This window comes from Acanthochromis polyacanthus, chromosome 4 (genome assembly GCF_021347895.1).
Source record: "Acanthochromis polyacanthus isolate Apoly-LR-REF ecotype Palm Island chromosome 4, KAUST_Apoly_ChrSc, whole genome shotgun sequence".
Classification (NCBI taxonomy): domain Eukaryota; kingdom Metazoa; phylum Chordata; class Actinopteri; family Pomacentridae; genus Acanthochromis; species Acanthochromis polyacanthus.
The window spans coordinates 38,809,372-38,825,779 of NC_067116.1; the positions used below are offsets into that span (position 1 = coordinate 38,809,372).

Here is a 16,408-nt window from a genome sequence, read left to right on the forward strand (position 1 = left end):
GTGAGAGAGAGAAAGAGAGAGAGAGAGAGAGAGAGAGAGAGAGAGAGATGGAGGGAGGAGAGAGGGAGAGAAAGAGCATTTGCTGTGCAGTGTGCGTGAGCGTGTACACTCTTGTGTGCGTCTGTATGAGCCGACACGGGTCTCTGCCACAGTAAATAAGAGTCAGGGCCAACCTGAGCGGGGCACAATGGTCTCCCCGCAGACCGCCACTGCCTCCACCACCCCTTAAACATTTGCATTTCTCCACATTTCCTGGGAAAGGGCTGCATTTCATGAATGGTAATGAAGGTGGGAGTTTTACTGGAGAGAGCACAAGAGATGGCCTCACAATTACTCTGAGATGGTCAATTTGCACATTTCACAGTGGGTCCCATGGCTGTGATATGAAAATGAGGGAAATGGATAAGCCCCCAAGACCTGGCTAACATCAACAATTAATCCTGGCATTTAGAGACGGCAGGAAAAGAAATATATAACTTCTACATCCAAATAAGTGCAGGGAAAGGATGAATTTGTGTTCCTCCTTCTCTGTAAATGAATTCTCTGCAGATGTTTATGTGTATTTATGCAGCGCGTTGTGACAGAGGCCCAGGTTTTTATCTCAGAGCTGGATGGAAATTCTTTTTCTTAAATTCATTTTCAAGTGTGTGTAACCATATGTGTGCATGCGTGTGTGTGTGTGTGTGTGTGTGTGTTTGGCCTCAGCAGGGAAGAAGAAAGTTTGTGTGTAGATAAGTTGCCCGTGGAATATTCTGAGTCAACTGTGGCCCCTGAAGCATCTCATGGGCCCAGAGGGAAGGACAGTGGGAGGGAGAAGGGGAAGGGTAGAGAAGTGGTGTGATAGAAGGGGGAGAGAGAGGGGCTGCATAGGCTGTCTGAACTCATCAAAGAGCCGAGGGTCTACAGTGTGTGTGTGTGTGGGTGTGTGTGTGTGTGCGCGTCTGTGTGTGTCTGTGTGTGTGGTGCCATGCCCTGGAGGAGGGGGAGGCTGGGTGGGCGGCGGCAGGAGGGCAGAGGGAAGCTGATGAAGGGGTTGGAGGGTACAAGCTAACTAAATGTGCCTGCGTGCTGAGAGTGGGAGAAAGCCTGGGTGTAATGGAATGGCAGCGCTGTTTAAGAGGAGAAAAGCTGAAAGCAGTAAGTTGATGGCGGTGATGATAGTTCGCCAAGATCATTTTCAACTACAATATTTCACCTGCCGAGCAAAAAAAAAAAGTGGAGGCAAAAAGTTTCGGTGTGCACTGGCATCACAGATTTCAGTGTGATAAATCCTGTGTTGAAATATATACATGGGTGATCCTGCCTCAATTCACTGAATATCTCACATCTAACCAGGGATAGACTGAGTACTGGTCTGCATGACTAGCATGGCAGTAATTTTACCAATTATCATATTTGTAGATTATTGACCAATTGTTGATGAAGTAAATGCTCTACTTCAGGTCTGAAGCAGCTTCCTCTCTCTGTCATCACTGTGTGGTCTCAACCACAAGCCAGGAAATTAGCTCCTCTCACATTGAATAAAACTATGACAACGGTCAGCAACTAAGGTAAAAGGCAGCCACAGATCACTCCGAAACAGTCTGGAAAAGAATAATTAATAATGTTGTAGGATCCAGATCTTAGTGGACAATAACATTGATAGAACAGTGAAAGATTAAGAAAATAGAAGAACAATCTCAGTCGTCACACATAAGCAGAGGAGAGCGTACTCATTTAATTACTTCTATTTCTATTTTACAGATTCAGTTTTAGTCACCTTTATTAATGAGGAACCCTGGTTATCAATGACAGGTTTCCTGTTTTCACATGCTGTTAAAACATTACATTTAATGTATATTGGTCCCAAATATCGGTCACTGGCCATTCCACCAACAGTCGGCGTCGGTATCGGTCTTGGAAAAACCATGTCAGTTCATCCCCGAAGGCTGATCTACATTTTCATATTGATTATTAAATGCAGAATATTGATGGAGCTGACCATGTGTACAATCTGGGGTTGCAGGTAACATTAGTTTTTGAGCGTAAATAAGGTGGGGTCATGTCGATCTTCTTCAATTTCAATCTGCGGAGCACTGGATAGAAGTGCCAGAACTTCATTAAATAAAAGCAGCTAGGGTCCAGAAATTTTGCAGGCTCATTGATATGTACACATGGTCTTAAACTGCATCATCCTGCTTCCATAGAATAATACAAACCAGTTATATAATGGTGCAAAATTGGTCAAAGTTTCTGATTGGCACCAATGGAAGTTTTAACAATGTAGAGTGGTTCTAGTCAGAGGCACACTTTTTGAGTTAAGTTTTTTATTTATTTATTTTGCATTTAGAGCCAATACCTGAGCATGCATTGAGCAGGTATGATAGATGAAAACCGCTCCTATACTAGTCCCAACTGAAAGAGTTATGCAATGTTCTTATTGGGCTAAAATAATAATCAGTTTTTAAAACTCAGTGATTCAAAAATCATATATAAACATTGTGATGGGAAAGTTGGTAGCAATATTCCCTGGTGTTTTACTTAATAACACATGTATGTATAGGAAAAAAAAGAGATTGTCAAGTGTGACTTTTTTTTTAAATATTTGGTGAATTAAGGCAGAATGACCAACACATTTATATGGAGTTTATTAGAGCCAAGGTAAAAGAAAAAACTTTTCCCATGTGTGATGAGAATTGTGACGCATCAGTGGGACTGATTTCAGTAATATACTGATCAAGCTAACATGAATTACAGGTCAAACTAACCAGGGCAAACCAGCAAACCAGGGGGCACTGTAATTTGCTTCAGCTGCTTGGAAAAACCAACACGCATCCTGTTTTTATGTGACTTTTCCAAGTATTCCGATTTTGTCGTTTATGTTGGTACATTTTGAGAAAAAATACAATAATCCAGATTAAAACTGGCAGAGTTTGTTTGTTGTGTTTAGTACTTAAATCTCATTGTCCCTGGATGAAGGGAACCACAGAGCTGGGTGGTAATTCCCTAGAGCTTTATCACTTTGAGCCACAACTTTCAAACACAAGTGAAATTTATTATATTATATTATATTATATTATATTATATTATATTATATTATATTATATTATATTATATTATATTATATTATATGTCAATTTTGTCATTGGCCAAAGTCTGTGCAGATCTCTTTAGATGCCTGCATGCAACCCAAAATTTGTCTTCGTCAATTTCCATGCACGTACGGAATATGTCAATCTACTCTGCATGCATAAAATGTAGTCTTCAAAGCCGAATAGAAAGTGTTAAAACAATAATGGTGTTAGCAGTTGTCCTCGTGTGCATAAAAATGGTGTACAATCAAGGCCGGAAGATGTTTAAAAAAAACCCACTTTGCAATTAAATTTGTAAATGTGTCTCTACATAGTTTATGTAAAAGCCCATTAGGTATGTGCATGAATGGAATATGAGCTTAATGGTGTGTCCATTTAAATTCCGCTTTGCGTGCTTCGTATGCCTTTCCCAACTCACCGCATGTGCGTAAGAGCTGTAGGTGCTGAAGGGAAGGGCGATGGCTGGGTTAAAGATGCCAAACTGCCCGACCATCTGCTGCATACGTCTGATGGTGCGCTCCTTGTCTGTGTCGGCAAACTTGACCACCAAGCTGGAAGAGGCGCCCTGAGGGGGTAAAAGGAACACAAAAGCTTCGTCATAAGACAGTGCAGATGCTTAAATTTGCTTTTCTTGCAAGCACTTCTTGCAAAAAACACCCAATCAGTCAGTCAGCAGATGCACACCGTGTTTGTGTATGTATGAACTTAATGATTAACTACATATTTAGAGACAACTGGTAGCAAAACGCCTTGAAAAAGCCCAATACAAATGCATTAAGAATGGCATAGGTTAATATTTCTGATTTCTTAGTCTGCCATGTTCATTAGCAACAACAACAACTGCTGTTAACATCAATACCTAGCGAGCTCCTCTAATTGCATGTCAGTTTTTTTTTCTTTTCTGTTGGTGTGTGTGTGGCGGTGGATGCGAGATCATTGCACATTTGTATTTTTGCAGGGAATCGTTCCTCCTTATTTTGTGGCTGGCATACATAAACATGAAACTATCAGAGCTATGTGAAGAATAAAAATACTCTACTTATTGAGCAAGCGGCTCTGTAGGCAGACGCGCAGACAGAAAGCCTCCGTTCTGTCAATCAGTGTAGTATATATACAAAGTCACTGGGGGCAAAGCAGCCTCATTGTGTATAACATAAATAGTTTATATTTTCCTCCTGGCTTTTCCCCTTTTTTCTGCAGCACATATATGTGACCTCAGAACTGCTTTCCATAGTGGAGGTTAAAAGATCCGCAATGCACGGTGATTTGAAATAAGAGCTATGATGGGAAGCGGTTTCTTCTGACCTTGGTGAAAGTGTTCTTCAAAGAAAACGTTCCTTTTTTAAGGCAATTTCTCTCATTCTGTCCATGTTTTTTCCCCCAACCTCCTATGCTTTTCAGTGGCTCTGGCTTTCCATCCCTTTATCAAGCCTATTACATCTTTTTGCAACCCAATAATGAAACCAGCAGGTGTGTCTGCCACACACCCTTCATTAAGAATCTTCAAATGATTTAGCGCTACAGTTGACCTTTTGTGTGCTCCGCCTCTCCTCCCCTCTGCGCCCCCAAACTGGCCAATCGATCCACATAAAAGGCCGAAATATTACTCTGATCTGACAGTGTAGAAAGGTTGTGTGTCAGTCACGATAAGAGGCCCCCTGAAATTGATGCGAGATTGTCAATAACGGTGGTGACTGGTGGATTGAAGGTTGGGGCGGAGGTGGGGGTTTTTAGACGGATATTTCTGTGTTTGGATCCATGAGTGTGAGTTATGTTGGCTATAAATGCCATCTGTAATAACAGATCATTATTATTAGTATTATTATAGCATGATTCATTAGAGTTTTCTTTTCTGTGCATTTCGGTGCAGCTTTCTGCTAATAAAGATATCCGAAGACAGCAAAAAATGTTCAAAGACAGCCACTGGACCTTTCAATTGTAGCTTATGGATTTTATGCTCCTCCGTTCCCTTCCTCCCCACTTTTCTCAATATCCCCCTAGCCCTGTCCTCCAGACTCTCTCTGCTGGTTAAATCACAGGCTTGAGAGACTGTAGGTGAATGTCCAGCTGGGTAGTTGGCTGCCTGACTAAATGACTGATTATCTAGTTAGTTGAGTGACTGACTGAGTGGCAGGCTGGCCAGCTAACTAATTGTCTTGACGGTTGGCCGCTACCTGGTGGGTTGAATTGTTTGTATGTGTCATCCTGCCGCACTGGAACACTTTTTGTATTTATCGAGAGCCGTGTATTATTCTTCAACAAATACAGCAGAAACAAGAGACAGAACAACACAATATAAAGACATAATTGCTGTTTCTCGATCGCGAGTCACTTCAAGGTTAGCTTTGACACAGTTGTGTCTGTCCAGCTTTTAACTATCTGCATCATTAACCTTATTATGAGGTTTAACTTTGGGAGAGTGCAGGACGAGGCTGTGCAGGACCAGAATACAGAGGAGGTGTGCTGGTACATACTGAATATTTTAACTTCAGTTCACTGTTTAAAAAAAAGCTATTAAAGGTCCACTGTGTTTGGTAATGAGAGCTGCATGTTCCTGTTCTGTTTCTCTAGTTTTTGGGGAAAGGTGAGCTCTATAATCTGAAGAGATTAAGTTGGAACTTCATCTTTTTTTTTCAACTACAACTAGACTTGCCTGCTTGAATAGTAGAAACAATTGTGAATTGACCTGTGTGGTTATATAAGAATCTTGTGCCATTCAGTTTCATACGCTTGCATGTATGTCCCGCTCTGTGCAACACTTTTTTTCAAGAAGGTCTATACAATGAGATGTGCCCTCCCACTGGTTCTCCTTAGGAGACCTAAATCTTATGGCTTGTCGGCTAAGCATCCATTGCCACATTTGTTTATCTCAGAGGTTTTCCCATTTAGGCCTGTCAGAATATCAGCACGCAGAATCTCCATTGCTGTAAAGAGAGGAGGATGAAGTGTGAAGTGAAAGTCTCATTAAATTTTTAAGCTGCCAAGTGTGAGCAGAATCCCCCTGCCGGGCGGCTCCCGGCTGCCTAGGGAGCCACTGAAGGAAGGGGAGTTAAACAGGGAGGATAAAAAGGCACTACATAGATGTAGAACCAAAAGGAAAGTCTGCTTCTTTATGGCTCCTTCTCATTGCCAAGGAGGGTTGTGTTGGTGTCCGTCCAAGCTGCTCACCTTCATGTGGATAGAGGAGATACAGCTTCACACCTAGCTGTAGGTTTCACATCTCCTTAACTTTAAACATATGCCTGCTTGCAGTAGAGCAAGAAAGTGAGAAGAAAGGCTCGTCCTGTGTCCTGTCTGGGGATTTTCAGTCATGTGGAAAAGTAAGGCCACTGGTTTGTAGACATATTAAGACATGCAAACATTTGATCCCTTTTAAAACAGTGCCTGTAGCAGAAATAACTTCCTGTATGCACTGTGCAGAGGGTCTTATACTCTCTGACATCAGATTACAGAAAGTTTTTACTATTTTTGAATGCAAAATTCCTTCAGCTGCAAGAGGTTTAAAGGTTTTCTTGCATGTCCTGCCCATTTTAGATCCCCTCAATGGGATTTTAATCTGTGCTGTCTTTTTTTTTTCTTGGATTTGCAACTAATGTTTAGAATCATAATCCTGTCAAAAGGTCAACTTCTGGTTCAACTTCAGCTTTCTGATGGCTTAACATCATCTTTAAGCGCTCTTTGATATGATCCAGAATTCATAGCTGAATCAATGACTGCAAGCTTCCCAGTCTCTGAGGCAGTGAAGCAACCCCAAAACGAGAACATTTCCATCACTGTGCTTCACAGTTGGTATGAGGTTCTTCACTTGTAAAGCTTTCTTTAAAATGCATTGACTGTAACTGTGGCCAAGTAACTCTATCTCTGATTTGAATGTCAAGAGCACATTATTCCAAATGGTCTGCTTGTTGTAAATATGTTAATTGATGATCTTTAGTTTTGCTCTAATGTTCTTTTAGGACAGCAAAAGCTTTGTTTTGTGGCAAACTACATCAAGAGAAGCACAAGTTACCTGCAGACTTTGTAATGACATTTTGGGGCTTTGGGAGATTTTTCATCAGGCATCAATCAATCTGCTCTTGGGCTAAATTTGCTGAATGTGTCCAGTCCTGAATAATCTGTGCCACTTGTAGCCGATTTTCCTATAAATAATTTGGAGATCATTTCATATCCCTTGCCAAACTAACAGACATCCACAACCATTTACTGAAGGCCTTGGAGAGCTCTGTAGATCTTAGCATGATGACACCACACACTTCAGCAGCACAGAGAATACCAGACCCTGTTGTTTTATTTCTTTATGTTCTAAAAATGCCAACAAAATGAAACATTGATTTATTGTGTTATTTATTTGAGTATGTCAGCTTTATGATTAGGTGCACTTTCAAAGATAAACAAATGTCTGCTTGTCCAAATATGTCAACAAACCCAACAATTTTCTTAAGTTTTCATGTGACTGTAGCTGTCATGTTTCTCATGATGAAGACTTAATGGTTTTCTCACCTTTGTGGGTCAGTATTGCTATGATTCATCCCTTAAAGTGCTTGCACAAACACACTTGCTCTCTTTCTGATAAATGTTATTTCATCATCCTTACAACTCTCTGAATCACTTTAAATTTGTTTAACTTTGAAACGCGAGCTCCCTGCGGCCTTAAAAAAAACATGAGTTGCCATTGTTAGAACTGTTTTCATTATTATGTAAAGACACAACTGAGGCTTAATTTATCATATATTAAAGATGCACATCAAGTTTTCTCTATGAATGGATCTCTGGAGAGTTTTCCCTCTCAGAGAATGCATGCTGGAGAGTCTGCTAACTTGTAGGTTTTGTGTCATTAAAGCCAGTTTAATGACTTGACTGAACTCTTTCAGTTTATTCATTCAACTCATCGTTTCAACTCAAAAGACCTCCAGTTAATGCAGCATATATTTCTACATTCTAAAGGGGTCTGAAAACAACATTTTAACTTGAGTCAACTTGAAATTTGGAAAAGTGGAATGCTTATACCGATCAGTCACAGCATTAAAACCACCGACAGATGAAGTGAATGACATTGATTATTTCGGTAAAACGACACCTGTCATTCGGTGGGATAGATCAGGCAGCAAGGGAGCAGTCAGTTCTTATGGTTTAAGTGTCAGAAGCTGGAAAAATGAGGATCTGAGGGACTTCGACAAGGACCAAACTGAGCAGAGCATCTCCAAAGCAGCAGGTCCTGTGGAGTGATCCTAGTCTGTAGTGTAGGACCAAACCAAAAGTTACCCAAGGAAGACAACGTTGAACCAGACACGGAAACATGGGCCCCAAGGCAACAGAAGAGCTACTGTTGCACAAATTGCAGAAAACCTTGAAGATGGTTGTAACAGAAGATGTCCAAGGAGTTGTGTAGCTGCAGAAAATGTCAGGACAGCCCATGCAAACCATGTTCACTGCCAAAGAACATACCATGAGCATGTGAGGGTCAAAGATGGACTACGGAGCAATAGTGACCTGGTTTGATGAATCCTGTTTTCTTTTACATCATGTGGACAACCAGGTACACGTGCATCTTTTACTTGGTGAAGAGAAGCCAGCAGGATGCACTGTAAGAAGAAGGCAAACCAGTGGAGACAGTATGATGCTCTGGGCAATGCTCTGCTGGGAAATCTAGCATCGTGACATTCATGTGGCTGTCACTCTGACATTTACCACCTACCTAAACACCTAAACAGACCATGTACACCCCTTCAAGGCAATCCTGTTCTCTGATGGCAGTGACCTCTCTCTGCAGTATAATGGGCTCTGCCACACTGAAAAAATTAGTTCAGGAATGATTTGAGCACCATAAGAAGGAGTTCAAGGAGTTGACTTGGCCTCCAGATTCCCCAGATCTCAAAGCAATATTGAGCAACTGTGGGATGTGTGGGAAAAACAAGCGTGATCCAGGGAGGCGACAGCTTCCAGGACTTAAAGGGTCTGCTGCTAATGTCTTGGTGTTTATGCTACAGGACACCTTCAGAGTGTTGGGGAGCTCATACCTCAACAGGTCGGAGCTGTATGATCTACACAGTATTAGGAAGGTGGGTTTAATGCTGTGCCTGAGAAAAGCTATTTGTGACATTATAAAGAGAACAGACATGTTTTTTCAGCACAAATACTGCATCTTTTAATTGGAACGTATTGCCACCGAATGTACACATTCCTCCATGACATATAGCACCCTACTCCAGTCTCTCACTGCTTACAGTAGATTAAAAAGCTATTTTATATTCAAGTTATTTATTTAAAAATCATTGTTTCTTCAAGGACACAAGTGTATGGCCTGTGCTGCTCATCTGGACACCATTAGTTTGTTTCGAGGCCACGGAGAGACTAATTTTCCTGAGTCTCATTCAGAATTGGAAGATTAGAAGTTACTCATTGTCTCTCCACTATAGAGATGCTCCATATGCAATTACATGCCACAGCATATAGCGCCTCAATTTGAGCCATTTGCATGCTGCTGCTCAATGGTTACTGTTCTAATAAGGCATTACTGGTCGTTGCAGTATTCTGAACTAGCCACAGATGCATAAATACAAATCCTCTTCGAGCTTGGCTACAAAAATAATGGATGACCGTGATCTGTTGGGTCATTAGGATGTAAATTGCCTGCATAGAAATATTACTGAAAGAAATGATGGACCCAAACTAAAAATATAATAGAAATGGAACTTGTTTAATGAGACAGCATAATTGTGAACTGACATCTTATCGAATATGATTATTATTGCCTTTTCTGACTTACACCTGTATTCATGTACTCCTGTATCTTTTATATTTTCCTATTATTCATCCTCATGGAAAACGATGCGCCTTACTGAGGATCAGATCCCAGCACTCATGGCACTTACATGCATGTGTTCTCCGTCTGAAGTAACAGAGAACATTCAGCAAGCTGGAATCACATTTAGACGGTTTTCTCACCATCTTTTTCTCCTCTTCACTCGTAATCATCCAGCTCTCTCTTCTGAGCAAGCTTTACCTCATTTGCTTTGCCTTTGTTGTGTGCTTATCCTCCCATCATCTTGCTCCAGTGTTTCTATCTCGGTCCCTGTGTCAGCTGAAACTGCCTCAAACTCGGCAGTGAAAAAAAAAAATCAGCTCTCTGACTCTACGGGCCTGACCCCCTCCGTCGTCTTCTCGGCGTAATTCTGTCCCGGGACTTACTTCCTACATGGCCCTGCTGAATCCCAGCAATTTGCTCTACAGCTCTCATGTTTAAATGTTTAATTGAGCCACTCATAACCTGAACTGTGGCAGTGTCTGTGTGTGTAAGCTGAAGGTGGAGCGCATGGATGTGTTTCTGCTTGAAATACGATGGGTTGCGGTGTGATGGAGATGTGGTGCAATTCTTGGACTGTGTTACTGAGTGTAAGTACTGAAGCACACTTATTACTATTCCTCAGGCTTATTCTTGTTATAGATTCTTCCAACATGATTTTTGGCACCTAACTCATCCCACAGGTTTGAGAAAAACCCATATAAATTATACATCAAAACCTTTGGCTCAATCAGGAATGGTGTGATCTTTTGTTAGCGATTTGTCGTATACTTTTTTATGAAATTGGCAAAAAAAAAATCTGTTATAAATCCCCATTGAAATAAATGAAAAGTCAGTCAGCCATCTTTGGAAACCTGTAAAAACTTCATTCAAAGTCTAAATGCGTCACAAGGCTTTAAGCAGCCAGTGATTCACAGGTGATCGATACTGGACTACACTTTCAAAGTAAAAGCTCACAGATATTAAAAGGTGCTGATCAGGGTCTGTGAAACATACTGGCTTTTCAAAATAAAATGCACTCATGAAAATTATATGTTATGTATAATTACAGCAGGACATATTAACTGGAAAAAGATGAATTGGCAAACTCAAAATTACTTTAGAATTTTTTTAAAATTGTTCATCCATTATATTGTAGCTGCTGGAGGTATCTGTAGTCCTGCACATCTATACATGCACTGACCATCACTGATCCTACATGCGCACACTTGCAGATTTTTTCTCCCCTTTCCAGCTTACACGGAATAAACACACTTCCCCTTTACATGAATAACACAAATGTATTCAGCCCGAGTCCTCTGTGCTGGAAAATAAGATCAGTCAGGGAGCCTTTGACCCTGGTCCATGGCTGTACGAGCATGTGTCAGTGAAGCAGCGAGCGGAGCAATATGGAACGAGTGTGCGTGCTTCATGTAAATGTGCTGCCCGCAAAGTGCTTTTGTTTGTAGATGCCTATGTATGCACACACATGGACTCTTAAACTCTAAGAAGCCAGTGTTCATGCTTTGGGGGGAACTGGCAGTAGATCTATCAGACCACCGTAGTTAGTCTCAGTTTTAACATTCGGTGCATTTCAACACCTCAGCCGCTGCTGCTTTTGGCTGAGTTAAATTTTATTGTCACATCTTTGACTCTGCCCATCAGCTAAAGCCTTGTTGAGGCAACAAAAATGCACACACACACGTTTATCTGCTGGTTCAGTTTGTCTTAGTTCATTAGAACATTTTTTATTTCATCCAGAGAACTGGATTGAGGCAATTGCCAGACAACGGATAGCCTTTACAAGCTCAGGATGTATTACAGCTGTAAATGGCTTCTTCTTTATTTATATATTCATTTTTTAAATCCACCCCAAAGTGTGCTAGATGAAAGATTCTTTCTTTATCCATTCAATCGACATGCTTGTACATGACTGTTCTCTCCGCTGTGGATCAACTGCAATCAAAATGAACTCCCATCAACACACAGGATGTATGGTCGATGGGTTTTTCTTTTCCAGGATCTTTGCTACACTGATGGACACTTTGCTCTGAATAGCACTGTCCTGCTGAGGCATAATAGTCCACCGGTGGTCCGCTAATCTCGGCGAGGCAGGCACACTGTGCCCTCTCCTCCCGCAGCCACAGGATATGAGATGCTGATCAGATTTCTATAATCAATTTACCAGAGCAGGAGGTATAAATCCTGTCCATTCACTCTTTCTCCCACTGCTCCCCTCTTCCCTCTGTCTCTCACTCTCCCTTTCTCTCCCCAAGTCTTCCTCCCCTCCCTTCGGCACCCTGCTTATAGTTAGATGAATAATTCAGCAGCCAATGTGGTGAAAGGTGGAGTAAACAAGTCTATTGCCTAATATCCCAAGAGGCTGCCAAAGAGAGACGAGCGAGGGCAGAGAGCTAGCAGAGATAGGGGGATGGAGCAACACAGGAGGAGGGTATCTATGGAGAATGGACATCCAAAGTCTTTCCTCATGACCCGCAGTCATTTGCACTTAGATTGACTCTGAGGTTGCGCCAAAATGGCACAGCTGGCTTGAAGTGGTTGTCTCTGCTTTCCTCTCTTGAGCCACACATTGGCAACCATTAATAATGAAATCATACAGTGAAACACAACAGCTGTGTGATCGGGTGGGAGAGAGTTCAGGGTCCCTGCCTCTCCGAGACGAGAGTTCCCGAAAACAAAAACGAGGATAAAAGCAGGAGTATACTTCAGGCTACTGTATAATACAAGACGTGACTCTCGGTCCGCTCGTCGAATGTCATGGAGAATAACTCTATTCAGGTTTGGAGTGCAGAGTAAGTAGCTTTTATTTTGACACCATCAGGTATACAGGTACCATGCCTAAACCCGAGACACATACAAATGAGCAGTACAGCTTTTTGTGCTCGTAGTAAATCCAATGCAGAGAGAATTCAGAGGACACAGTGTGCTTACATAACGAGCAAATGTAATCTCACTCCGGAGTTATATTCACTGATTATGCAAGCAGAACTACTGATTGATGACTCACCCAAAATTCAATTATCACTCTAAACAGTTTTATGTGGAAATTAGATTAGAATTTTTTTTTAAAGGAACCATGTTAATTAAAGAGACACAAGGCTATTTCTGGTTGTATCTGTTTTTAAAGCCGGGATATTTATGAGGATGGTTGTACTTCCTGTGAGTCGATTAGAACCTTGAAGTTACGGTAAGTTGAAGAGTTTGTAGCTCCAAATCAAAAGATTGCACCTAACTGTTGTGTTGTAGTTGTGCGTGCTATGAAAGCTGCATGTTGTGTGTGTGCTTCTGCGATTTTGTACTTAAGGGAGAAAGCTGTACTCACTGGCATGGTCTGGCTGCCGTGGAGGGCACTGATTGCAGACTGAGCCTCAGTATGTGTGGAGAACTTAACGAAGGCGCAACCTGGAAGAGATGCACAACACACAGGAAAACACACACACACATATAAATATGAATATGCATATGCATACAAGTATTCAATCGAGTGAGTATTTAAAAGGCTACGATATATTAATAAAAGATGTTGAATTGCATCTGACACCACAGAAATCACTGTGCAGCGAGAGGCTTTCACTACACAGCAGGCTGCTCCACTCCAGGCATTAGGCAGGCAGAGAAGCAGGGAGAAGCTGCAGGCTAAAGATTGCACTGATGAAGCAGAAAAGCATGCTATTTAGCACCACATGCCTGTCTGTGCATATTAAATACTAGCTAAAGTGGCTAAACTTAAACAGAAACCCCTTTGAGAACTCGGCACACTTCATTGTTCCCTCAACGAGAAGTTCGAATCGATACTTTGCGAGTATTGGATCAAATGCCAGAAGACACAGAACCAACACTGTTTGTTGTGATGTATTTAAGGAATACTGGAAGGGCTATAGCACTATTGTTCAATATGCAGATATAATTTTCACTAATACGTTTTCCCTGTGTCTTCTAAAATTAACCGCGATGGTCTACTCCCAAATTTGATTACATAAGCAGTAACAATAACTGCCTGAAAATATTAATTACACTATATCCCTTTACTGTTTTTATCCAGATGTATTCCTGGATGTATGGCGTGGGAGGAAGAGACCTCTGGGACGCATGACCATCTATTACCAAACAAATTAACGCACTTTCTCAATGATGCATGTGCGATAATGGTGCCCAGTCCGCTGCTCTTGTGCGTCTCTGGAGTGAGTTTATCGAAATTGAAGAGGGCATAAGAAACCAAAGTGAACAAAGACAACACCCGAGTCTTTACACCGCGAGGGTCTGTTGCAGTGAAGAAGCACGACTATCCACGAGCCACCATGTCCTCTTATAATTATACCCTATTTCACCTAATTTCATTTCATTTTAAGTTTCCTTTTTATTATTTAATCTCTCATACTTTATTCTTCTTATCACTTATCCTGCTTGACCCAGCCGCCCTGCCATTCTTCCTCTGTTAATGGGCTTACCCCTGTGGACACCAGCCGATCAAGATGCCCATTCAGCTGTCAAACCACTGCCACCTATTGAGATATGGATAGAAAAGAGCTCGAGCTCGTGATGACCTGTACAAGGACTTTGCTACAGCAGTACAAAGTATATACCACTGTAATCAGCCATTTAAAGCTGGGGTAGGCAGGATTTTTCTGGCGTCACTGGGCAAAAACTCAGCAGTAATCTTTCGGCATGTTGTAATTCAAGTGGTAGGAAGTAGGGAACAGGACTCCTGCACCTCCTTTTGGCTCCATTTTCAGGATTTAAAGTCTTCTATCATGGGCTCGATTTTCTAGCCAATCACCAGGCTTTTACACAGATCAGCTGAGGTAATACTCTCCACAGAGGGAGCTGGATGTTGTGGGCTAGACTTTCATTCAGTAGAGCTGCGTTTAAATCCTGTTTGAAGCCAAATGTTCAATAAATGCTAACTTTTAGCTTGACTACTTTTGCACGTTGTAATCATGTGCATGTGCTTGTGGTAGTCTGAGCTGTTGTATAAGGGGTTTCTTAACAAATTCTGCTGCTTTTTGGATGCTTTTCTAGATTTTTGTGTACTCTTACATCATTGCATGAACCTCTTTAAATAAACCAAAGAGTTTCTTTTTTGTTTTTTTAACTATTAAACTATTGTGCACCAACTAGGGTGCATACACATTCAGATTTCCAGTAATTACAGTCTTGCACATAATTCTGTACAAATAGGATTCTGTGATGGCTACAGATTTTGCAACAATTGACAGCAATGCCTTGTATTTCGGCATATCTTATTTAAAATAATACTAAAAAATATCAATGAAACACCACCAACCACTACAGACACCCATTAGCAGACAGAAGATGAATATGATAGTAGTCTTTGGAGCAAAGTGTTTTGAGTGTTTTAGCCCAGACTCAGATGGAGCACAAACATTACAGAGCCACAAAGAAGAGCACAGCTTCCCTTGGCTATCCCCTTCCTCACAGTGGGGACTCCAGAATTGTTTTGACATCCATCTTTCCCTTCTCCTCCTCCAAACCACTGCAGTCAGAACGCTCTGGCTTCAAACCCCCTTAGATATAATTCCACAACAATTTCCATAAGTGCTGGCTGGGAAATAGGCTTTAGAGACATGAAAAACCACCAGTCCCTTTGCTCTTTGCTGCATGTCAGGGGGAATTGACGTCTCCAAAAAGTTTTGGCTATCTTAAAGAGGCCTGCAAGGTATCAACACTACAGTACCTGCCTGAGTTACAGTAAAGGGCCAACAGTACATCCACAGGTAAAAAAAAAAAAAAAAAAAAATGCTTCCGATAACTACTGCAAAAATAACGAGGACAGTGAAGGAATGGAAACATGGAGCATATCTTTCTCTCTTTTTAAAATAAATGAAATATATGCTGAGAAACAGTTTGCAATGGCATAGTCAGCATTTTAAACTTGCAAATCATTGCTGTATCTGATGGGATTACAGCTGCTGATAACAGAGGGTGTGCTGGTTTGCTGGCGGCTAACATGTAAATGCAGATTTTTTTTTATTCTGGCTTTTGGATTTTATCAAACACCATCCCTATATTTACCCAAAAACATTCCTGCCTCATGTAAAAGCAACAACCACAAAAATATATATACTTTATTATACAACAAATTATAAGATTTTAAGACTATTGGAGAGTTCAATGTTTCTAAAATAACAATATCCATTAAAAAATACTTGGCTATTCCATGACTTAAGGGATATTTAAGTCGGTGCATTTTTTTTGTCACTGCCAGTAGCTGTCTAGCACATCAAACAGCATACAGTTCAAATGGGTGTAATTAATGTGCTACTTGACCTATATCTGATGCTTATGACACTCAGACACGCTGCCACTTCTCTGTCAGCGACCTAAATAACACTGACAACTGTATCCTGGTTCCCACCTTTGCTGTTTCCGTCAGGACCTCTTAGGACCGTGCACTCCTCGATGACTCCGTAGGGTTCGAAGAGACGGTAAACATCCTCCTCGGTCTGTTGTTTGTTCAGCATCCCCACAAACAACTTCCTGTCTTCTGGAACAAAAACAACAGACAAGAAAAGAA

The 16,408-nt window shown here is 41.3% G+C and overlaps 1 protein-coding gene across 10 annotated transcripts in view; it reads right to left on the bottom strand.

Moving 5' to 3' along the window:
• celf5a (cugbp, Elav-like family member 5a) overlaps window positions 1-16,408 on the bottom strand; it is a 188,600-nt gene that overhangs the window by 22,826 nt on the left and 149,366 nt on the right. For 7 of the 10 annotated variants that reach the window (XM_022191560.2, XM_022191553.2, XM_022191520.2 and 4 more), the window contains exons 4-6: window positions 16,250-16,378; window positions 13,196-13,275; window positions 3,490-3,636 (exon numbers count right to left, since the gene is read on the bottom strand). In XM_022191560.2, coding sequence (XP_022047252.1) covers window positions 3,490-3,636; window positions 13,196-13,275; window positions 16,250-16,378 — 356 coding nt within the window. The remainder of the gene's footprint in view (window positions 1-3,489; window positions 3,637-13,195; window positions 13,276-16,249; window positions 16,379-16,408) is intronic. The other 3 variants (XM_022191567.2, XM_022191584.2, XM_022191529.2) reach the window with 1 other exon arrangement.